Source organism: Buceros rhinoceros, unplaced genomic scaffold (genome assembly GCF_000710305.1).
Source record: "Buceros rhinoceros silvestris isolate BGI_N320 unplaced genomic scaffold, ASM71030v1 scaffold4906, whole genome shotgun sequence".
NCBI classification, from domain to species: Eukaryota; Metazoa; Chordata; class Aves; order Bucerotiformes; family Bucerotidae; genus Buceros; species Buceros rhinoceros.
Genome location: NW_010417974.1, coordinates 48,745 through 73,830, shown reverse-complemented (window position 1 = coordinate 73,830; position 25,086 = coordinate 48,745). Strand labels below are relative to the sequence as shown.

The 25,086-nt window shown below is 37.2% G+C and overlaps 1 protein-coding gene across 1 annotated transcript in view; it reads left to right on the top strand.

Moving 5' to 3' along the window:
* Positions 1-535: 535 nt before the first annotated feature.
* SHC3 (SHC (Src homology 2 domain containing) transforming protein 3) overlaps positions 536-25,086 on the top strand; it is a 56,864-nt gene continuing 32,313 nt past the window's right edge. The window contains exons 1-2 of the mRNA XM_010138351.1: positions 536-1,075; positions 21,339-21,409. Coding sequence (XP_010136653.1) covers positions 536-1,075; positions 21,339-21,409 — 611 coding nt within the window. The remainder of the gene's footprint in view (positions 1,076-21,338; positions 21,410-25,086) is intronic.

The window sequence follows — 25,086 nt, the reverse complement described above, 5'->3', positions numbered from 1 at the left end:
GTTTTTAAAGTAATTGCCTTTGGTACCAAAAGGGTGGTGGTGAGGGGGGAGGAATTAAAGGTTGGAAGGAAATATCTGTTTGAGAAGATAGGAAAAGGAAATTTGAGAATTGATTGGTGCTAGTGTGCTGTAAGTGGGTGGATGTTTTTTTTTTTTTTTCTTTTTTTCTTTTTTTTTTTTTTTTTTTTTTTTTTTTTGCTACAGGAAGTGATTTGCAGTGTTCACTGAGCCTTTTGTTGAAAAGGGTCCTTCTCATTTGTGTGAGTCATGCTTTTGCTGTGAGCGAGTTGGCAGCTCTAGGCAGGACTGGAATCTCTGTCACAGAAAACTGTTACTTCACCCAACCTTAACAGGGAGCTGTAAGAAATTTCTTATAAATACGTATTTTTTTGTTCCTCTTTATACTCTTCTCTTTTTACCTCAAAATTTTGTTATCCGTCTGTGTTGTTATGAGTTGCCTGCTATGTTAGCGCAGGCATCTCCTGCGTTGGCATCAGATTTGCCAGAACATATGCAGGAAACCAGATAGAAGGGCATGCTTCAACGTACCAAGTATAACCGCTTCAGGAATGATTCAGTGACATCAGTTGATGATCTTATTCACAATTTGTCCATGAACAGCAAGGTCTCAGCAGTTGCTACGACTTCAACAGCATCTTCATACCTGGTCTCACCAGAGGTACTCCGCAAGGACCAAGAAGATGGACCCACCACTCTGTGTACCTTCATGCATAAAGTGTCCCACTTGAAACTCTCTAACACGGGCAGCCTTTTGGGTATCAAAAACCTCTCCTCTGCAGTGAAGGAGCTTGCTGTCTCCAAGTTGCAGGGAAGCTCGAGTGCTTCTAGCTCAGCAGCAGGGGCTTCAGACAACACATGTAACCTTGTCTCTGCCACTTCGTGTTCTCAGCAGGACATGAGCAAGACTACTATGGGGAAAAAAACACGGTCGGAAGAAATGCACTCGGGAGGTGAAGACTGGAATCAAAGTAGCAGCTTTGTCAATAAACCCTCTCGAGGATGGCTGCACTCGAGTGAGAAGATCCTGGGACCTGGGGTGACGTACATTGTGAAGGTTGGTCTGATTTCTTCCATTCTCTGCTTTTATCAATGAAAAATTCACTGTTGGTTTTTATGACAGGCTAGACAGTATATTGTATGTTCCTTTTTTGTGCATAATGCATGGTATGTAAATGCAGAAAAGCAGGACTGTGAAGCTGTGTTAATTAGTTAAATTACATCAAACCTGCAAATAGGTTCTTTGTCAGATAATGTTCTACAGCTGTGTAAAAATACTGTTCCTGAGCTAAAAGCTGGTTTTCTTACTTTTTGGTTTGATTTTTTTTTTCTCCTTCTGAATTTAGGTTTTCAGTGTTATCTAGCATACTGTATATATTTTGGATACATAGGATTTCAATATGTCTGGTGCAGTGTACAGGAGGAAAAAAAGACTCCTTGATGTGTGAAGAACTGTTAATCTTGCCTGATATTTTAGTTTGAAAATACCTCTAAGAACATGTGTCTTTTCAAAGTGAAATTATATTTGAAATCTTAGAGCAGTAAGGCATATAGCGCAGTTCTTACCATGTTCCACAAATAGAAATACTGCTGTGGATAGAGCAGGAAAATGCAGCTTGTTTTACATAATGAGAATTCAGCCACCTTAAATGTTATTGCTCATTTCGGTTCGTTGATACAGCATGTCAAGATCAGAGAATGCTAAGTTACAGGGTAATATTTCCATATGCCCTGAAAATATTTTGAAATGACCTGTTAAATTAGGGCCTTTGAGAGAAGGGTATGTGCAATGTTTTTGTAGTCAGGTAAGATTCTGGTTACACTTTCCAATACAGTGTGCAGAAAGTCTAAAAATAAGGTTATTGTCCGGAATTTGTTATTCAGTTACCATGTTTTCTTTGCCAAGTGGCTTTTGTATCTGAAGTGTTAAACTGTTCTGTGGCAGACACTATTCTAAGATTACAGGTCTATTTTTACTCTCATTTTATTTTGGGTGTAAGTCACAGTGTGACTTTGTATCAGGATGCTTTACGAGTGAGTGACAGCCTTGTTACTTAACTCAGTGGTTTTTCTCAAGCCTCATTATCTAAAGCAGAGTGTGTATCTAACAGCTGGAGCAGTAGGAAGCCGGTTTTGTCCCTTGCTGTTAGTGGTGATGGTAGATTTTGCAAGCAATGGTAGACTGAGGAAGTTGGCCAATTCAGAGCACTATTGGAATTGTACTGTCTTTTTAACTACTCCAAAATTTACTGGATCTACAGAAGAGTCAGTGCTACCTTTCTGAACACAAACTGCTGCTCTGAAAGTTAATGTTTGAGAAGTGTCTCTGTAAAAATAACCCACTGATGCTAGATATAGCAGTGTTGAGACCCTGTCAATTTTTGCACTGAAATATTCTGATTAATCATTTTCCCCTTAGCTCAGGAATTCAACATTTTACTATTTTTTTTAATATTGTTTAGGATATTGTAAGCAGACAGATAATGACTGTGAAAATTCACTGCTGCTGTTTGTTTTATCTGAATTGATCATTATGAAGCAGAACAAACATAGTATTAATTTCCTTATTTTTTTCAGTGGCATGACCTTCTGTATTCTAGAGGAAGCTGATATCCTTGAACTGAAAAGATAATTCAGGTTATATACAAGTGGACTTACATTTAAAGTTAATAATTAACCCATATCTAACACTGATAGAAAAAATAATTTAGTTAGCACAGCTGGTGTCTGATACATGAAGGTGTATTTATCCACATTATGTTTATTATAATTCTCAAAATAAATCATTAGCACTATACAACTTAACGTTCTAGGTGTTTATTACTGTCATTAAAATGTATGGAATCTACATTGTTGTTTCTATTAAAAAAAAAAGGTGATATTTCTAACTTCATGCTCTCTGGCATATAGAGTCACAAAACAGTGTTCCAAATGTAAAAACAAAGGTTAAAAACAAATATAAAAATCAGTGGTTAATGTATGTGTGAAAATAAAATGGTCCAGGTTAGTTCATAATCTGCCTCCTCATTATCTCAGAATTTTCCTCAGCAACTGCAGCTTTTGTATAGATAAGAGCTGAAGTGCAGTTCCCACATCGTTAAATATTGTTAATTCCCAGGGCTTTTATGCATTCAGACCATCAAATCAATACATAGATAATGTACACTGAAGGGAAACATTCCTTGGATACCTCATGGCTATATTGACTATCTGGGGGACTCGTACCATGTTTAATTAGTACCATATGCCTTGCAGAAAATTCCATATGCCATTAGTTAAGTGAGACAAAAATTAGATTTGTTATTAACCAGCAAAGCTTTTATCATTTTGTGTGTAAATGTGCACTGAGTTACTATTTTCCTATTAATCCACATTCAAACCGTGAAAATTATCTCTGGGACAGGGTAAATTGTAACAACTCACACTGGAATCTTCTGAAGACACAAAGTTCCTATGTGCAGTGTGTGACAAATCTCTACCTTTTCTGCTGTCCCCACATTTTCACATATTATCCATTTATTGAGAGGTTAACGTGAATGCTTGAACATGTTTGTAGGGTTATGATAAACAGGAATTATGTTCTGATCTTCGTAGTCTGCTGTGATGGAATTACTGTCAGCCATAAAAATACTGGTCTTTTTTCTTTTCCTCTCTGTCTGGATTTCACATTGCGTTTATATATATATATTATTTTAATAAGAAAATTTTCACAAAACTAAAAAAGTATTTTTGTAACAAATTAGACAATGACCTTAGCCATATTAGGGGACCTAAAGAGGTGAGGTACTGTTGAACAGTGTAACGTATTACGGATTAATGAAAAAAATGAAATAGTTTGCAGTGATGGAAGTCATTAAAGAGCTCAGTGTTTTCCCCATAGAGGGACTGATTACTACAGGGACTGATTATAAATGTTCATGTCAGAAAAACAAATACATACATAAAAAAGTGTAAAACTGTGTAATGTAACAGTGGTTAAATAGTTCAGTGAAATCTGTTTTTTTCCGATGATAACTGTCTACTGGTGAGTTTAACTGGGTATTGCCATAGATTTTTGGGTTTCGTAACCATTAACTAAGAGCACAATCAAGAGTTAAGAGGTAAATCTATGTCTGTCATAAGGTAACTAACTCATGTTTGGGTTTTGTAACAAGTGTTGATGAGCTTAAAATGCTGTTTCTCAGCAGTTCAAAACTAAATAAACCAAAAATACTATAGCATAATTTTATATCCCTATATGCAGTATATCCAAAAGAGCTAATAAGCTGTAAAACCATGACAGTGGTATAGAACAGACCTGGGTAAATCTGGTGTTAAGAAACAGATAGAAAGATAGTATCTGGGCGATATGAAAGAAAAAGAACTTCATCTGAAAGCAGCACTGCGAGCTAGGCAAATAATATTTCAGTGAAAAGCTTATTAAAATATTAATATTATAGCAAAGCATCTTAAGAGTATAACCCTAACTACAGTTATTTCTTTTACATTTTAACACTTTCATGTCTTAAGAGGGGATGACAGTGATTTGTATCTGATGAAGAGCATAAACATTTTTGGTTAAGTTGTTCAGACACATCACCAAGTAAAGGCTTCAGTTATGCTGCCATTTCTGCATGGCACTGTGTATGGGAACGTTGTCATTGAAAGAATTGGGACTACTCCTGTACGCTGAAAGATAAGCATGTGCTTAAGGATGGACCGTATTGCTGCGTTGCTGTCTTACTGCACCTTTTTATTCTGTACTACAGTGTTCCCTTCAGCATATATGCAGGGCAGCAGATTTTTGCAGATCTCTGTAAGTAGACACAGAATATACAAAATTACTTTTCTTTTTCGCAACTAACCCAGACTGCAAAGCACAGGCTTAAAGGGTGCTAATGCGGTGGAAACTGCAACACAGGCAGCCTTCCTCTAAAAGACTTCAGGGCTCTCTGGAAGAATGTTTCTCTTCATTTCTTTCTGTCCTAACCAGAACTGATTTGCTGCTCATTTAAAGTAGGAGCAGGGTACCAATACATTGTGGCAGGACTCTTTGCCTGCCTGTTTGAAAGGTATCAGGCATAGCCTGTAAGAAAAAAGAGGGTTTCTTGCTTCCCTCTTACTTCTTTACATAGACATAAAGTAAAATTTACAATCTACTTGTTAAAAAAAAAAAATTAACATTACAGCAAGACTTTCTAATTTCTCTTTTTGGTTGATGTTAATTTTTTTTTTTTACACTACAGAAAAATTTGTCCAAGTTTTTTTGTTTGGTTGTTTTGTTTTTAATCAGATTAAATTCTGCTTCTGTCAGTCAAGTTTGCAGTACTGTTAATGGTTGATCACTGGTAGTTTGACAAGGCCTGAGTAAAAACATGCTCAGTAGAATTTCATGCATGTGATTCTACTAATAAGGAACACAGTCCCAAAGCATCCTGTTTGTAATGAGGTTTACATTTTTAAGAAGCGGGCTGTGTGTTTCAGCCATGTAGTGATAATAGGGCTGAATACCAATCCTTTAGTTCGGAGGCTGCTATCCTCAACTCTGGTACCCAAACAGCGTTAACCAGAACTTACTGAGAGACTTACTACAGTGGCTTACCATTGTGGGTTTTAAAGCTGTATGCATGCAGGTTAGGGGAGAGAACAGTAAGTGACAAAGACAGCACTGGTTTTAGCTGTTAATCCTTTCTAGCATGCCATATTCCTTTGCAATCAGTCCTTGGCATTTTCTTTCACTGTTGTTCGGGCTATGAAAGAATGATACTGATGCCTGATGCTCTCTTGCAAACCTGTTTTTTGAGCTCCGTGGATTTGAAACACTATGGGTCTGTTCTACAGCCCACTGATACGAAAAGAGGATTTCTTACAGAAATTAAATCAGGTCCTACAAGCAGAAATCATACAGCAGATTTTAAAATTATAATATTATTTTAATTACATGAATCAAGTACTATTACTGTACATTTATACAATTTTCATAGCAGGCAAAGCACGTAATGATTTAGGTGCTGAAGGATTCAACTCAACATGAATGTCTGTCTGTTCTACAGTACAGTTGGAGTGTCTGCAAAATGCCTTGGAAGCTTTGGCATAATTACCATACCTGGGATTATTTCGTGACCAGCAGAATTTGGACACTGTTAATGTTGATTCGAATAGTTAAAATCACAAATGTATTTGTAATTTAAAACAAAAATTATACAGATATTATACTAGTAAGATACGGTTTTTAAATCCACAGATGACTTTAGCTAGTCAGTTTAGGAGGTAGAACTGCATTCAGCTAGAATTCCCTCTCTACTTTTCCTTGGAAGTTGGATTGTTGGTTTCCTTACTTGCCTTCAAATAACAGTTACAGTAAGAATACTGTGTGCCCAATGTAAATATCTGCTGCCACGAAGAGCCAAGATCTTCGGGGAAAACCTGTGCCCTTCTCTGATGCTGAAGACGAGGAACTCCCTTGTTGCAGTGAGAGGGCGCTCCTTTGCTCCCAGCCACATAATCCAGTAAGGAGCCTTGTCTCCTGTAACACACTGGCTCTACTTGTGCAGCAGTCTGTCTTCATTTTGTAAGTAGAAGGTTGAAGTAAATGCACAAACTATCAATATTAAATTTTCTTGCTGTTTGCAATAGGAAAAAAAGCAGATCTGCTCTAGGATAATGCTAGAGACAACAAGCCTTCCCAGCCACTGACACTCTTGCAGGGTCATTTAGTCCCCTAATCAATGAAAACAAATTCCATAGTCGTAGAGGAAGAGGCGTTCAGTATTGCTTCTCCGCAGTTCTACATAGTCATGCAATATTCATATTTCTTTGATTTTGATTCTATATGTTTAGCATAAAACGTGATGCAGCTCTGCCTTTCGCTGCTCCAGGGAGGTCTGAGGCAGAACCTGTCCATTTGGCTTGTGGTGAGAGTGATGGTGGGACTGGGTGTAACCACATTTCTGGTCATTACTTGCTTTCAGATGGGGATTTGGTGCAATTCAGTAACAGTCATCTAGAATGTTTGTTTAATAAGCAGTAGATATGACCCTAGATTTTTCAAATAAGATTTCATAGAGCCAGGAAGTATTTCAGCTTCCAAAGGCTGACAATCCAAGTCACAGCTGAAAGTTTAAAGACTAGAAAATGCTCTTTGAAATTAGACGGGAATGGCAAGCAAAAATACAAAAGATAAAAATAAACAGGGTATAGGAAGATGCAAAGAAAATAATGTGAGGTAAACAGAGAAAGCTGTGGAGGCCTTTTTTCTCCACAGCACCATCACATTATATTTGCTGATACAGGGGGGTTTTGTCTTTTGTTGTTGTTGTTGTTGTCTCAGAACCAATCCTGAAATTAAAGATGTAAGTTGATCAAATACATTAAATAATAAGGACAGAGGTATTTTATATTTTATCTTATATTTAATCTTAAGATACTGCCTTGCTCAACATGATCACCATCCTTCTGGATATGTTGTTGTACTAACATGCTTTTATTCCTGTTTTTGAATCTTATTAGCATAGGAATTATGCAGGGAAGTGCGTGTCTCATTGGACACCAGCATCCTGACATGTGACACTGCAACGCTCTGCTGTAGTGATTATCAGAAACAGAATTGTCTCTTTTCTTATAGACAAGCTGCTTTAATTAACCACAGGACATTTTTTAAGCATCCTTAACTTCACGGGAAATGAGAATGTTTCAGAAATATCGCCTTTGCCGCCAGATGTAGGGGCCATGTTTTATCAACACATGTCGAGTGCAGATGCTACAGTGTCATTCATTTTTACTTACTTTTTCTGAAGTCTTAGCAGAAGTGAAAAGATAAATTGTGCAGAGTCTCCTGAAAGGAAATAATTAAGTGTGAAGCTGCACTGCAAACACCAAAATAAACTCTTAAAAACGTATCAGCCAAGTGTTTTGAATCTACTCAAAGCATTTTCTTGGGTCAGAGACAGAAACTACGAAGGCAATCTTCAGTATGGTCCTGTTCCTAGGTGGGTGTTTTTTAAGGTTAACACTCAAGCATGATAAAAACCTTCATAATTAATGAACTTTACAAGGGCCTGGTGTGAAATCAAGCTGCACTGACAGCTGCAACCTGTTTCTCTTACAGCACCTCAGCAACATTATGAAGGCAATGAGGTCTGGCTCACTCTACCGTAGGATTAATAATAATATTAATAACAAATAATAATACCCAGCTCTTACGGAATGCTGAGTTTTTGATACATCCTCATGCTCTACAAAATGCTGTTTGTTTACAAGCTTTAATACAAAGTACCATTTAATGCAAAGGATCAATCTTTTGGTTTTGCTGAAGAGGAAATAATGATGTAGAGGACTTATGTAATTTGCTTGAGGGTGTCCAGGAAATGACTGACAGAGGTGAGACCTACACAACAACTAAGTGCAGTGCCCTTTCACCAGACCCAACTGCTCCATAAAGTTGCTGGAGTGAAGGTCTACTGCCATAAAAGTTCTCTGGCAGATACACAAGACAGAAAATTGCAATCAGAAAGTGTATTTTCAGTTTGCCCACTGAGCACATTAATGACAGACATTAGAGTAGAAATTTTGGAGGGACAGAAAGCTTTGCCCAGGTCAGCAGATGGTACCTTTGAATTGTGGGCTTCAGTGAGGCGCTTGGCGTAGTCATCAAAGAAAGTCATGTGCGTGTCACAGTGGACAGGGAGAATAGAAGATTCCTTATGAATTGTATACCTAAAAGTGATTTGTAAAAAAACATTAAATTGTTTACAAGCTCAAAGTTCATATGATGAATCGATGTTTTGCAGGATCAGAATTGTGGAGAATTCTCTGAATACAGTGAGATACAAGATAGGCTTTGTTGATATTGGAGACTTCGTCTTGTATATGTTGTGAGCTTGAAGTGAGCAATATTTATGGACGTATTTTTTAGATCAGTGTTATGAATTGCAATTCAGTTTGCTCTGTGATAGGCAGGAAGAGTAGCAAATTCTGTGAAAGATGTCTGAAGAAGTAGAATTGATTTGCAGCCTGTAGAGTTAAGTGCAGCAGACTTTTAAAGCTGAAACTTTTAAAAAATTGAGACTAAAAATACTGTCATTTATGTAGCGTAGATTACCTCTGGATTTGAGACTGTTCTGTAACCATTTGTTTATTACAGCAATAATAGTTAGATTGGATAAACAGCCTCCACATGAAGCAGGACCACTCTGGAAGAGAAAACTTGAAATACTGATTATTGAAGATGTATCTTTCTGTCATTTTGAACCTTTTCTAAATAAATTCAATGGTCACAAAATGAACAGAGAGCACTAAGTAAATAGAAACATTATATGAACCATCTCTAGCAATATACTTATTTCTGCGAAGGAGCTGGAAGTGCAGGGCTGCTCAGTGTGGTGGCACAAGCTGGGGGCAGCGGGTGCCCATCCTGAGTTGATGCTGACCTCAGGGCTTTTGGGCAAGGGTGGAGGGGAGGGATCCCAAGCAAGGCAGGTTGAGGCCATTAGGGCCTGATGGTGCCCCCAGCCCCACAGAGCTGCTCAGCCGGGATTCTTGGTGGCCCTTATGCTGCAAGAAAATCTTTTAAGAGGTTTTTTTTGGGTGGTTGTTGTTTGGGGATTTTTGGTATTTCTTTTTTTTATGCTTTAAACCCAGCCTGGAAAGTCTCTCACCTTATTTACCTTTTCTGCACATCGGAGGCCATCTTTTTGGCACTCTCACTGTGAACATAAGTTTAGCTTAAGTGTAAGAAAGTTAAAGATAATAAATATTCAGGAAAAATATGTGTTTTAATTGCCAGACTCTTGTGATGAAGACTAGAGGTACATGTAGCATTGATGTAAAAAAGGACTACCTCTCCCTCTCAGGAGGGAGTTCAGTTGAATGTTCAGTTTTAACAGAGATGGGTCCTTCCTAAATCACACCTCCAAATGCACAATTTTGAAAGCGTAGCTGTATAGCACTTCAGATACCTAGCATAGGTTTATAATCGGCATCGTGGAAAAAGCACCTGTGAGATCTTCCATCTTCTGGGTCCGTGTTTTAATAATACTCGTCATCAAGCAGTTCTCCTTAATGACCGAAGTCGTGTAAGTTCTTTAATAACTAGATATGTTTATGGTGTCCATATTTATGGCTTCAAATCTCTAATGATTTTCAGCTGCTGAAGCATAATGTTTTAGCTGCATGTTTGTGTTAAAGGAATTCTAGTGCAGAATCTGATTTACATGGTGCTTTAAAGGGAAGTGTATCTCAGTGGATATTCAAGGTAACAAGCAAAACAGCCTGTGAAATTTTCACTGAGTTAAAATATACAACTGTGAAAATGAAACAATTTGTCTGTGATGCTACAGTGCATATTCTAAGTGGCTCCCACTGATTAATATCACACTGCAATAATGCATTCACCCAGTCCTATATACATTTAAAATTAAACCTGAGAAGTGTAGAACTGAAGTTTCTTCCAAGTAGAGCCTTTCTTTAAAGAAAACTTATGGCACATACAAAAAATTGAGACATAATGCACTGTGTGTACATTTAAAATAATAGAATAAATTACTTTCTGATATGTGCACTTCTGATTCTAGCATTACTAAGCATGCAAAAAACATAGATCTGTAAAATAAGAATGTAAGAAATATTGTACATGCAAAATTACTGATACAGGATTTTTGTGGAATCTTCTGAAAGCCCAGCCCTTTTGGCATCTGTCTGCATCAATATTTTTGAGGATGATGTTGACAATCTTATTTCATTCATGAGTAAAAAATGAGAGCAAGGTATTTTCTTTGAAGATATGTTGTTTTCGACCCCCGTTTCAGAAGGATATTAGAAAACTGTCAGAATCAAAATTTGCATCTCAGTGGTATCTTTCCCCTTACTAGCAAGAAATGAGGCCTTAGGGTTGATTTAAGAAATTGTTTTTCACGGTAAGATTAAATACATTCTTTTCCTTCATCTGAATCCTTTGCCTCTTTTTAAGGGGTTCTGAAACCAGTCTGAGAGGCTGCCAGAATGCTTTTACAGGGGACAAATGTAAAACCACTATTAATATATTTGGGATTCATCCACAATTCTCATTAGATAATAGATTCTTCTTTCCTTATGGAGGTTAATGGGATAGACTTTTAAATTGTTTTCTTACTGGTAAGAATTTCTACAGCCATTCCTGTCTGCAACTCTGATGCAGGAAAAGTAGAAAAAAATCCGGTTTATTCTAGTAAAATCAAGTGAAACTACTTTCTATCAACAGAGGAAAACTGTACTCTGAAATATGGTGAAGATATTGCATGGTATTGCACAGCTTTTCTTCAGATATCTCCTGTCACCAGCAACGGATGATATTTAGTCACATAAAATTTTCGTCATTCGTCAGAGGTACTTTAACAGACGTGGACAGTATTGCTTAGCAGTTTTCTACTTCCTGTCCTTTTGTCCGGACATTGGTGTGGCGCATAAGTATATTTTCTTTTGCAAAGGCTGTGGTCTCTCTGTGCCTCTGACAACAAGATTTGGAATCATTCAACAGGTCTTCACATCTTCTCAAATGCCTCTTCATTTATATGAATCCCTGGCTACAGAGGAAGGGCTTTAGGGGTTTTCTGATCTCTGTGGGAGGAAAAGGAATAACCTATTTCCACCTTTTTCAGTGTGTTGGCAAATTTGATTTTTAAAATATATGATCATATTTGTCAGTTTATGAATAGATATGTGAAATTGCCCGCTGAAATTTTAGAATTATTCTAAATAAATATTTATATAGTGTGTTTCAGAATTAATAAAAATTAGCATTTTTTTAGTTTTGAGAGTTCTTGATAAGCGTTCTTAACAGTGGCACTATATATTTGTGCAAGCTCGAAGTCGATATATACGATTTCAAGGTCCATGTATATATAAAAAAACCTCATGCATGCATTTAGATACTATATATAAAAGTAGGTATATAAAAACATTTTTTCCTAATAAGGAGGATTGATTATTTTTTATCATTTAAGCAACTCAGGTCAAGGGAGGTGTGTGAAATAGATCAATATAGTTGCCTGCCTTTGTTTAGAAGTTGATTTTTTTACTGGCAGTGGGTTAGACTTAGGATCAATTTATTTAGGTGAAAAAGTTTCACAGCCTGTCAGTATGAATTAGTCAGTGGTAGGCACTTTGTTTTATAGCTGATTCCAGAATCCCTCTCGAAGTAAGTCTCGCTTTACTTATGACTGAAAGCTTTTATGAAAATCTTCAGGAAATTCACTGTAAAAGGATGTGTATGATTAAAGCTAGATGTCCAGCAAATATGCATCAATGCACAGTCATGCAAAGAATATTTTAAAACATGACCTTTCTTTTTATTGTTTTTCACTCTGGATACTAAGCAAACACTGTTTCTGTTCAGTTCAGTGAATCACAATATATCAAGGCACAGATATACAAAGCTTTACTTCTCCGCAGTCTCTTACGAAAATGTTTTCTAACTCTATTATGATAATTAAATCAAGAGCTCGTGAAGGTTACCTTTTTTACCAAAGTGGTTTAGTAGCCTGATTTTAGCAGTATTCCTGTTACTGAAAATGCAAGTATTCAGGTAAAAGAACAGAGAATTTATGTAAACATAAATTGCCAAAATAGTATTAAATTATACTAAAAATAATGTGTTAATTTCAGAGTGCATAAATCAGTAGTAATTTCTGGGAGGTACTGATCTCATGCACAAAATACACTTGTTTACCCCCTAAATGCATTTATTATTACAGTTACGCACACCTGAGCCTTATGTTCAAATGGGATAAGGCAGTTCATTGAAAGAATAGGCTACCCTTCACCAGTTAAGAATTGTTAAAAATCCACATATGTATGGACATGTAAAATACTTTATGCTAGAGAAGCCAATCACTGTAGAAGAGGAAATGGGAAGGAGCTAGGAGGTGTTGTCCAAAATTGGAGATATTCTTGGGAGAACTGTGTTCTCTCACCCATTCTTGAAGAAGCAAACCACCTAGTTCCAAGAGAAATGCAACTGATAGTCATATCCATCATGATTTGCGCTGGTTCAGAAGCTCTGTTGGTTTACTTGTCTCATGGAGCAATTTGTGATGATAAATTTACAGCCAAAGGGTCAAGGCTTGTTTGTAGTTAAACCCTAAAGAAGACTTGTTTTTAGATTTTCCATTCCATTTCCATTCAATCAATCTTTACTTGGAGTTTTCTGTCTGGATTAGAACATGCAATCTTTAATGAGAAAAAACCCTTTGGGGAAAATATTGATTCACTGCAAAGCTCTATACATGATTACTTACTGGTATAAAACCCACCAGCTGCAGAAGTGTGAAAGCACAGAAGAGTGCCTCTCTGTTTTTCATGGCAGTATATGTTTATGACACATTTTTGGTGTTAGATTCTGACAATGTCTAAATATAGGGCCTTTTCCTCATTCAGAACAAGGCTGCCAGTGTTTCTTTCATGCAGGATTCCTGCTCCCCCAAGCAGGTGTGATGTTGTGCAGGCGCCAGGGAAGCACACAGCAGAGGAACAGAGCGGGTCCCTCAGCATTCGCTGGTAGAGCAGCAGGTACCCTCAGAGATCTGCATCTTCAAGTAATCCTGAAGATGTGTCTTATGCCAGGAGAGGGAAGGAGAATAACACTCATGTTAGGTACGATCTCAGTGCTTCTTGACAGCGAAGTGGGTTTGAATCCTGAACTACTAAAGAAATTGAAATCTGTAGTAGCTGACTTAAAGCTCTCTGACTGCTCAGAAGGATTTCTTTCTGAATATCCAGTCTTGATTCTGCCCACAGCTTTTTTTGACATTGTAGCCCACCTTTCATTAGAAATGTCACAGAACTAGTCTTCCATTCCTTCCCTCTGCTTAAAATATCTAGGTATGCTGACATAAATCGGAATGGTTATGTCCATGCAAGACCTTCTTCCCACTGCGCTGCTATCTGCTCATTCGATGGTACCCAGTATGGGCCAAAGGTTGCCTCTTCTGCCCAGTGAGTGCTTTGCGTTATGAACAATACCTGCAGTGGAAGGGTGTCCCACAGGCTTGTGTGGTGCCAGAGTCTGGGTGGGATGCTTGCCACAGTGATGGCAGGACAAGATACGGCAGTTTTCCACCTAGAAGGAAAAGGCTTGCCTGAGGTTTGGCAAATACCTTCTTAGCACTGGGTAGCTGTTAAGGTGAAAATAAAGACATTTGCTGCACATTAGAGTAGAGGTCTTCAGGAAATGCTTTTTTTGGTGATACAGAGAAGTACGTCCCTATTCTGCTACCATTTGTTTGCCTTCGAAAGTAGTTCCTTATGCAACTAGACTGCAGTAATGGCCAGCTGACTGTTGAGTCCAGAAATATTTGCCAAGCTCCCACCAGCATCTACATCCCAGATGGGTAGCTAAGCTACATCCTTACGTAATGACTAGCATCATATGTATAAAGTTCCTTTATATATACTTTTTTCTAGTGTGAAGGCAGTACCTCTATATTTAAAAGTTTTCAAGTGTAAATTCAGCTTAGGACCTTCCCACGGTCTTCAGTCCTCATAACTGCTCATGACATCAGCTTATACTCTATCTCTTGTCTGCTGTAGTGATGGAATATGTATGATGGCTTCAGTCTTTCCTATGCAGAGATGTCTTCAGAGTATGTCACCTTCTAAAGCAATCTTTCTGTTCACTGTGCATTCAAACCATAGGCCGCCTGCATGTTTAGCCTGACTAGATGGACCGTTGAAAACAGTTGAAAGTCTTTCTGGTAACTAGTGAGAGGATTTATGCATTTCAAGCAGCTGTATAAGCACATTATATTTTATATCATTACTAATGGAAACTAATTTTATACAAACTTATGTACGTGCTGTAAATAGCGGTCAGTATTAGCTGTTGTTAAAGATAAAGCATTGTGTAGCAAATGACTGTGGTTAAAGGTAACTGTACTTAAGAGAATAGTCCTGAAGAAGCTTGCTGGGTTTGTGGGTAACACGCAGTGCATCCCCACTCTTATTATTGCACTCTCCTCCTTTCCTTTCTTTCTTTTCTTTTCATTTGGCTTTGCTAGTGCGAGAATCTAGGTGAAGAACAACTCGGGAAGGTCAGTTTTCTATGTCTGGGCCATTTGTTGTGATCAGGATGAGGATCCACTGATTAATATTCAGAAGAGGACTCCCACAACTACCTAGATGCAGAGTCTTGCCTTCAGACCTTTCCTGCCTCCCACACAAATCTGAAGAGCTTGCCTGTCACAGGGGGGTGTGTGCACACTATGTCAGATTCAAAGGGTGCAAAACTGTTCGTGTGGAGCCTTCGTGTCCTCCGTTTATAGGCTACGTGAGTAAGGGTAGAAGAACAGTCTACAAAAATGCCAAGCAGTTACCTTTCTTCCTGAAGATGAGGATGGAAACGTTCTTCTGCTGCGTGCCAATACCTTTACAGGCTTCTGTGGAAGCGCTTTACCATTGGGTGAGGCATTTTGCTATGGATAACTGAAAGGATAATTACGTATTTTAAATTCTAGCTATAACTCTGTACCCAGTTTATCTTAAAAAAATAGCAAGGACAGTGTTGTTACTCTGTTTATTGAGATAGCTTTTTGTTACTCATATCTTTTTGCCTCTGTTAGCGAACGGATACTATGAAGTACTCGGCAAATTGGCAACTGCCAATCAGGGCATTATTTTATGGATCAGGATGGATTTTGTATTGCCTGATGTGCCTGAAGCATTTCAGAAAAAAATGTATTTTTCTGACTTTTTCTCTCAACATAAGATTTTAGTGTTTTCATGAATTTATAATGCTTCTAAGATTCCCCTGTCTTCACAAAATTAATATATTTACTCCTATAGAATACTACATTGTTTATTCAAATACATATAACTACACTATGATCTCCTCACAAAGAAGCAAATGTATGTTGTGATAAGCTATCTTCTCTTTTTGTGATCTTTTCCTGCTATTTAGCTGAGTTAAGTAATTTGTGGTGCATGTAAGATATTCAAGGTAATAAATGTTCGGTTAAAGCACTATTTAAAAAAAAAGGAAATAATGTGGCACTTATTTTTCTTTTATTAAAGGTTTATTTTATTAAAGGGAGCATCTTCTGATTACAGTTCCTTATTTTGCTTGTTTGTTATTTTCACCTCATCATTTAGAAGCGGGTATTGTAAATTCAGTTAAGCTGGGAAATTTATCTAATAGAATAGCAAAAGGATTCAGGATTATTGTTTCCTATTAATTTGCCAAAGGAAAAAATGATCTTCTAAGATACTTGCAATTATCAGACCTGCAGTCTCTGGCTATGAGTTGGGTTGATTTTGTGTGGGGTTGGTTTTTTTTTTTCCTTTTAATGAATTAATATGGATATTAAAAACCCTAAGTGGTCCCACAGTTACATTAGACAAACATTATCTTGAAATCAAGTCCTAGGCTGTTACTATTTTTGTATTATTTCCTGCTTGTTAGAACATATTTGGTCTTGAAGTTTAATATGATTTAGATGGCAAACTTGAAAGCAAGTTGTAAGTATTGTGGAACATTATGGAATTATCAGTGCTCATTTCACAAGCCCCTTTGGCATTCAATGGTGATATCTGAAATTAGAAGAAACTGTCATTTTGATACATAAATAAATGCATGTTGCAATAGAAGCTGTATAATCTGAGTTTGAAATAAAAGCTCTTGTTAAATAAGGGAGTCCTCAAGTGGAATCAACTAGCATTAGACAATTCATACTAACTACTCATTTCATTTCATTTCCTTTTAATTCTGGACTGGCTCTTTGGCTAACAAGAATAAAATGCAAAACAAAAAACCCTACAAAAACAAACAAAACCCCATTCTCCCCAAAAAAGGAATCATGAAAATATAGGCATATGACTTGAGATACACATCAGCTGTGGCAAGTAAAAAGATGCTCGCTTTTGCACTTGCTGAGTAAAACCATAGCCTAAGCCTGGGGGTGAGAAACATGCAGTGAATTGACCAGCTTGTTACAGGCTATTTGATATTTCAGAGATTTCTGTTTTGGAGAATTAGATCTACACACCGCACCCAAAACCCTGGGAATCTGAATCTCTTTTGAGCCCCCAACCTGTTATCAGCAGCTATGCAATGTTAGTGCAGATTTCAGATACATCGGTATTTGAAGACTGACTAGTTTTTGGCTAACAATATGTTGTTATGTAAGTGCAACAATATGTAAGTGCATGTCTGTTTGCTCATGTAACCACGTTATCTCTTACATAACTCGCACAAGCAGCTATGCAATGTTAGTGCAGATTTCAGATACATCGGTATTTGAAGACTGACTAGTTTTTGGCTAACAATGTAAGTGCATGTCTGTTTGCTCATGTAACCACGTTATCTCTTACATAACTCGCACAAGGCTGTGTGCTGCAAGTAAAATCTGCAGCATGAACCACGCAGATTTGATGATGGTCATCTGGCTACACAAATTAGAACAAGTCTATCTTAATTTACTAAGAACACCTGAGCAGTTGTGGTGAGCTAATGATATTACGGTAGTTAGACTCAGAGATTAGTTGTTCTTATTTTTTTTGAGAGTAAGTGGTGGGCAGATCTTCATGCCACCCATGTTCAGCGCAGACGCTCACTGCTATCAGATGTGCATATGCCATTCAAGTGTTGAAGCATTCAAGGATTTGTCACTCCTAGGTTGGACCCTTGCAGTGCTGTAAGGGGCTACGTCTTGCTACTTTTTGATAAAAATATTCGTTGCTGTTGTAACTACTAGTTTCTGAGTCAAACAATGGAGGATTTCTTCCAGTAACTTGGTACTTTGAAGAGCTTGTTAGGAAACACTGAACAAGGTTGTTCACGTTCGTGAAGCAAAAAGCAGCTTTGACAGTGACTACCCTCGTTTGCCTTTTCTCTTCACTCCAAGCACATGAATGTACTCAGCACTCATGTGTTCAACTGTCTGTTTCTGACAAATGTTCAGAGAACTCAATACTCTTTCTTACACAGGGTACAGTAAAAATGTTTAGTTATTAAAGAAGAATTTTCTGACTGAGTCGTAGAGAAGACAAAGGTGCTTGGGGAATATAGAAAAAATCTTCATTTATGGGACAAACCACAAAGCTGGGATATATGGCCTTCACTTACATTTACCTGGGAAAATGGATGGTGGAACCTCATGCAATGAGAGAGGTATGGTCCCAGGAGTAAGTGGCACTCTGCCTTTAGATTTATGTCAGCTTCCTGAAAGGCACTGCTTAGCTTGCGAAATACTAGTTTTGAGCCTAAAGCCTCTGAATGGGAAGGTATTCATTCACATGAAAGACTTCTTCCTCAGGGCACAGTACCATTCAGTGAAGGTATGCAAACTGGGAACTCCTTCAAATATCAGAAACTGGTAGAAGGCAGAACGTTATCTGAGAGAGCTCGGAACTAGTTGTCCCAAATCTTCCTGCTTCAAGGTGGGCTGTGCCTTGTGTATTTGTTTCCTGAGCAGTGAGAGTGGGGGGGGAGGGGGTGCTAGTGGGAGCTCATAAATATCACAGTATGCAGTAGCTGATTGGTTAGAATATATATTAAGTGCTTTTAGAAGTTGACTGTTTTATTACTATATTTAAAAGCTTCACGGAATGTCTAAAGCAAAAGATAGCATTTCTTTTTATCGGGATATTTATTTGTTGAAATAAATGAATAATTTATTTACTTGCTGTCTTGGTTGTATGTCTCCTTTCTGTGGATCCTTGTCAGGATGTACTTCAAATGGATATTTTTAGAGAGCAGTGTTGGTCTTGGGGAATAATTGAAGCATAGCAGTAGGTGAGTTACATGTCCCTGTAGTTGGCCTTTGGACCTTTTGAATGTCAGTTTTTTACAGTAATTTTGTTACTTGAAAACATCCCGTGGTGATTAAGTGTTCACATCTTTTATCGCAGAAAATTGGTTGCCATCTTTGCCTTGATCAGTCAGGAATACTGCAAGCCTTACTATGTCATGTTCAGCTGTCTCCGTGCTATACATAAAACAAGCGCAGGGTGATTTTTCCATCAGACCCTCCTTCAGTCTGGTTTTGTCTCTACTTTTGTTAATGCAGATCAGGTAGAATGGCTCAAAGGAGTCTAAATGCACGCATTTTAAGTATGTTTATGGGTATTTGTCTAAATATTTGTGTGTTTATTTTGGCAGTGACTTGTGTGCACATGTGTTTGTGTATTTATTTGCACGCCTGCATGTACTTGTCATACTACCTTCCAGAGTTTTCTTCTAAAATGTTGGACCTGGTTCTCAAACCTGTACAATGACTTCGCTTTAGAAGACTTGTGGTAAATATTGATAAGTGAAGAAACAAGTGCAATCCAAGAGTGTTTTAATATCGAGTGGTCTAAATGAACAGGTTGGTGAAGTAGTGAAAACCAAGGATTTCAGTAACAAAAAAAATCAGAGGGATACCTTTGAACTGTTACACCTTTTACAGCATATTTCATTATAAAACTATGTCATATGAAATAAATATTTGGGAAAATGTATCTATAGAAGCAGCCTAAAACTAAAACAAAGTGATATGAAAAGAGTACCAGAAAAAAGCATCTTTCTTTGTTACGTATTGGCATAAGTTAACTGACTTCAGCTGATTATCTCAATTGATGTTTAATCAACTGCATTTCCAAGTAAATCAAATCACCCTCTGAGATACTTAAAAATAGAGTTAATGGCTTAACTTCCTGCATCAGAGTATGAAAATGTTGTTCTAGATTCTTTAAGTACTCAGGCAGAAGTGCATGTAAAAAAAGGAATCCACTTGTAATAAAATACAAGGGTTACCTAATTTTGCAATGATAGAGGAGTGATGATAATCTAAACAGCTCGGAAGTATGACCCTTAGCTTGAAAGCTCCTTGTGCCAGTATATCTATAGTCATTTTCTGTGAGGATTTTACGAGATTTTCAAAAAACATAGGACAAGATTCAAGGAAATTTCTATAAAATTCTAGGAAATGGATCTTGAAACCACTGTTACCAGCAACTGTAGGCTATTATAATACAAGTTTGAGCAATTTAATGAATAGGAATCCCTTGATATTCTAGTTTATTTTATTCAGTGTTGTGATGACTTCATAACATTTGATAGCAGTAAATTAAATAATAATGGACGCGAAAACAAGCTAGCTTCTCCCTTAGCTTGTAAGCAGTTTGTGACACGTGTTTCTATAGAAAAAACATGGCTGAAGTTCTAGACAGTATAGTTAATGATGTAGTAATTCTCTAATTAAACGATCATTTTTTCAATATAAAGAAAATTCCCAGACAGACACAATATGGTGGCCTCACTTGATATTTATGCCCCATTTCCATACCCAGATAGAATGCTGAGAATAGATAAAAAACTTATATAAAAGCTGATAGAAACCCACAGTACTAGAATAGCATTATCACGCTTGTTATGCAAAGAAGCTTGTTATGCTTTTTAAAGACTCATCCCTGTTTACCCTGACTTTCAAGAGTCAGGTGTGTGGTTGAAGAGTTAACCAACATGCAAAGATACTGCCACAGGATATGACAATCATGAGCTGGTTTCTACAAAGCCACTATCCACACATCTGACAAGAGCTGTAACTGCATGTACACTTCAGCACATGCAAATTATGTCCACTTTTAAAAGCAAATCTAGATTTTCACCTGTGATCGACACTGTCACATTTAAACATATTTCTGAATGGCTCTCACTCTTTTTGATAGAGATGAAGGGCAGAAATCTGGGTCAATAAGTCTGGTCTTTTCCTAATATTGGCTAACCTTAATGTCATTCCTCTCTGGAATGGTGCTGTTGAAGCCATCTTCCGCTGTGGGTTATTAGTATATTTTGTTACCATTTTTCTACATAAAGATATTCTAGTGTCATTAGTGAAAATATTAAATCCCCTCTATCCCTGAGCTGGTTATTAAGGAATCGTCTTTGAACTGCTGGTGCTTTTTTCAGCTTTCTGTGCTGTAATTTACTTTTTTTTGTTCTAATGAGGCTTAGTGCCCTCCCTCTTAAATAAGAATTTCCTGCTAACCAGTACTAGATGAATTTGATTTACCACACTTCCTTTTTCATTAATATTATTTTTTACTTTGATTAGCTTTATATCTAGATTGGAACAATTAAGATAGAGGAAAATTATGAACTAGGTGTATTACGGTGATTGGATTAAACATAAAAGGATGCATTGAACCAAACTGGAGAAGTGAAAGAGAATGTTTACGGAACAAATCTGTGGCTTAAAAAACCCGACCTGACCCATAGGATAAATCAAATGTAAAACTAAGAATTGTACAATGCCTTTTAATGATTAGCTGCATTTTCTCTCTGAATTCAAGAGTAATTATAATATGTTCCAACTGTTTCTTTCTCCTTGCAGTACTTGGGGTGTATAGAAGTCTTACGCTCAATGAGATCTCTTGACTTCAATATTAGAACACAGATCGCAAGGTAAGACTTTGTACAAGTATGCTTTTTAAACTAACTTCTGAATGGTGTCCTCCAAGTGGAAAGGTCAGAAAGGTGGCAAAACATGGAGGTAATTATTGGATACTGTAAGTCCACTTTTAATTTTGATTGTACAGATAAATCTCTCACCTGCTATTAATATAGCTCAAACAGGGCTTAAAGGATGTTTTCTTTGTGGTCTTTTGATTGCCTAGAACTGCTTTATAAAATTTTTGCCTTTTTGTTATGCCAGATTAGGCACTTATATGGGTACCAATTTAGTGACATTTAAGCCAGTGAGAATTAGAATATGCTTAAAATCTACAATGTGTTTGTCAAAATTTAGGGAGCTGTTTTGGAGCCACATGTTATAGGTTTTTGTAATAATTTCTTATGAAAAGATGTCAGATTTCAAACTGGCTATACAAAGAATGTAAATGAAAATATATCACCTCAGTGTTACCACAGACAAATGAAAGAATGTTGTCTTTTCCAGGCTGTATGTAAGAATCAACGAGCTTGTCTTAGGTTCTTATTAAGTTTAAATCTGTCATGTATTTTCGTAAGACCAGTACATAAGTACAGCACTATTTTAAGAAGTGTACATGAATAATTTTTTTTTCTAGGAGGCTATTTTCTGAGAACTATAGGATATAGTGTTTTGCAGGCATCTTCATTTGAAAATCTAAACTCATTGGTTTCAGAGGACTATAGCACTGACGACTTCTGTCAACTGGAGAATACGTTTTCAAATTCTGAGATTGAAATAATGAAGTAAACCTTTCCAAAGGAACACATAAAAAGTGATATGACTGGATACAGTGCTTGAATTTCACCTCTTACAGTTGCTGATAATCTGTCATAAACCATTTGTCACACAATAGACAGCTAAGTATTTATTATATTAAATGACAAAAATTACTTATGTTTAGGCTTGGGTGCTGATCATATGGTCTATGTGCGTTGACTTCGAGTTACACTTCCATACAGCAGCTCTGAATTGGACCCCGTAAGCTGTCACAAAATGTTAATCATTATTTGTCAAGAGACTGTGTTGAGGGGCAGTGTAAAAGCACAAGGACAGATACATAACAGAATTCTGGTTTTCATGCAATGTAGGCTATAGAGGCATATGAGAATTTTACTACTGGACTTTTTTAAACCGATAGTGTACATTTCTGTGGTATTGGCAGCAGTAGCCTTTAAAAATGATTTTATGTCTAAGCAGACTTGTAGTTTCAATGCAGATGCACATTTGTGTTTACCACTTGGAAGTTAAGTGTTTCTGGCCTATGAAACAGTTGTGGTAGCTATTATTCTTGTATTCTGTACCTGAAGGTGAATGGAATTCGACTCTTTTTTCTGTACAGTCTCTTTCACTGTATGTGTTCATTAGAATAATGTTGCACTTTTTCTTATTATCTAGCTTAAAGGCACCACTGCTGCTGATATTTAAGCATATTTGCTGAACTACAGCAATATGATCTGCACAAACAAAGTATCTTTGTCTTATAGTTCTTCCAATACCAAAATGATTCTTGGCTTTTACTGTGGAACAGACTTGGATTTAGATTTTTATCTGTTGAAGTTAGAGCATATTTGACTACATGGTGGGCATTATCTTGGCTCACCTTCCTCTGACCACATCTAGAGCACAGGATATTTTTTCAAGCAGGAAACCATTATCCTCCTGGTTTGCTTGTTATTTTGCATTTGCAGTTTCCTGTTTATTGTGTAACAATGGATGCTCATCATTCTGATCATACAGTTCCCAATTTAAAACTTTTTTGAAACTAGGAGGTTTTAGGTGACTTTTGAATCGCAATCTAGCATCTTAAACTGCATTTCATTAATTCACCTGGATCTAGAAATCCCCATGCCATGTCTTCGGCACCCACATGCTTTGTCATGTAGCATGTCACACACAAGCCTATTCTTTATTAAGAAAATATTGCTAAGAAATTATTAAAATTCACATTTACTGATTGACTTGCTCATGTACATTAAGAAACATAACAGAGGACTCAGGGTATGTACTGAATTAACAAGGCTGATGTTCTGACATTACAGGCACTAATTCCCTCCTAGGAAGACACTTGGCCCCAAATGATCTGTGCAGCCCTTTGATTACAAACAAAATAAGAACACCTGAGAGTTGCATTTATGTGTGCTATGTCATATACTGATTTTTAGGTATGCGCGCTGCTGATTTCTCTTCAGCCTCTCTGAGAGTAAGAGGGCTGTTGTTGTAACCTGATGGCTGGTGATGGAGTGTGACTGAGGCTTGGGTCTGTTGATCTAGTAATGTTAGCTGTCACTGCTCCAGCTGAGGAACCTAGATGCACTGCTGCAGTAAAAGCTTTTCCGTGTATGGGTCCGTGTAAACTTCTCTGTGCTCTTTCTCATAACTGATGAATAAGACGTCAAAGTGTCTCCGATCCTTTCTGACCCATAAATTTCTAAATTGATCCTACTTCATGAATCATGCTTGTTTTATCTCTTGTTTTTTTTTTTTTTTTCCAAGACCTTGCATAGAAGAAAGTGTCTTGAGCTAATATGACTTCTGGTATTATGCAGTATTTACAACGTATGATTAAAACCAGACTGGATTAAAAAAGGCTGGATTAAAACAAAACTGGATTAAAAATTAGTTAGGAAAGATGAGCCAAGTTACCTGATTTAGTGTGGAAGTCTGGATGCATCTTTTCCTTATAAGCACGTGGTGTGCTTGACATATACAAAGCACTTACTCCTTTTGTAGCACTGCATCACATCCCTGTCCCTGCTTGCTTCCTCAGCCTTGCTTTCCTCTGCATTGCAGAGCTTAAACATAGGATGTCAGCCATTAGGAATCCTACCTCTTTTCTTTTTGCACATGTCAATCTCTGCTAGCCTTGAGCAGTCAAAAACCACCAAAGTAAGATGAGAAGCACCAATTCCTAGAAGAAAAAAACTTCCATGGCTGAGTCATGGGGGTGTGAGATGTGTAGTCTCTGGCTCTGCTGCTGACTTTGGGCGTTATTTTGGAGAAATCCTCAGGCTCAGTCACAGAGAGCTCTGTGATTAAAGGAATTAGTGCTTGCAAAGGGCACTTAAATAGTTTGGTGAACATTTGGAAATTAATTAAAAATTGGGCTAAGATTTTCAGTGAATTAGACATCCATCTTAAGTAAGAATTTAATGAGAAAAGGATACCCAGATGTTTTGAAAGGCTTTGAAAATCACAGCTGTTATAATTAATACATTAGAAGAATAAATACATCAGTGTTTATGCGTGGACCAGCCTGCAAATGAAGAACTGTGACTTCAGCTCCAGGAAGCGGATTGAAGCCCCAGTGTAAACAGGTTGGTCAGTGGTCTTTCCTTCCTTGTCGCAGTCTGTGCCATCTAATGCTGTTGTACCTGGCATGTAACTTGTTTTTCTTTTGCTTTGTCATTTTTTGTAAATTGAAGTGTTAAAACTTGCAGCAATACATTTATCTTCATGTGAAAGCAGTGAGCAAGCACTTGTCATACTTTCATCAGATCTTAACAACCTTGGTGTTGCCTGACGAAAGGTATTGTTATCTAATTTTGGGGACAAAATTGAGGAAAAATGGACATCTATGTACAATTTATAACAGATTTCTCCCCTTTATCTTTACACATTTGAAGTCTCAAGATTCTTTTACTATAGGATA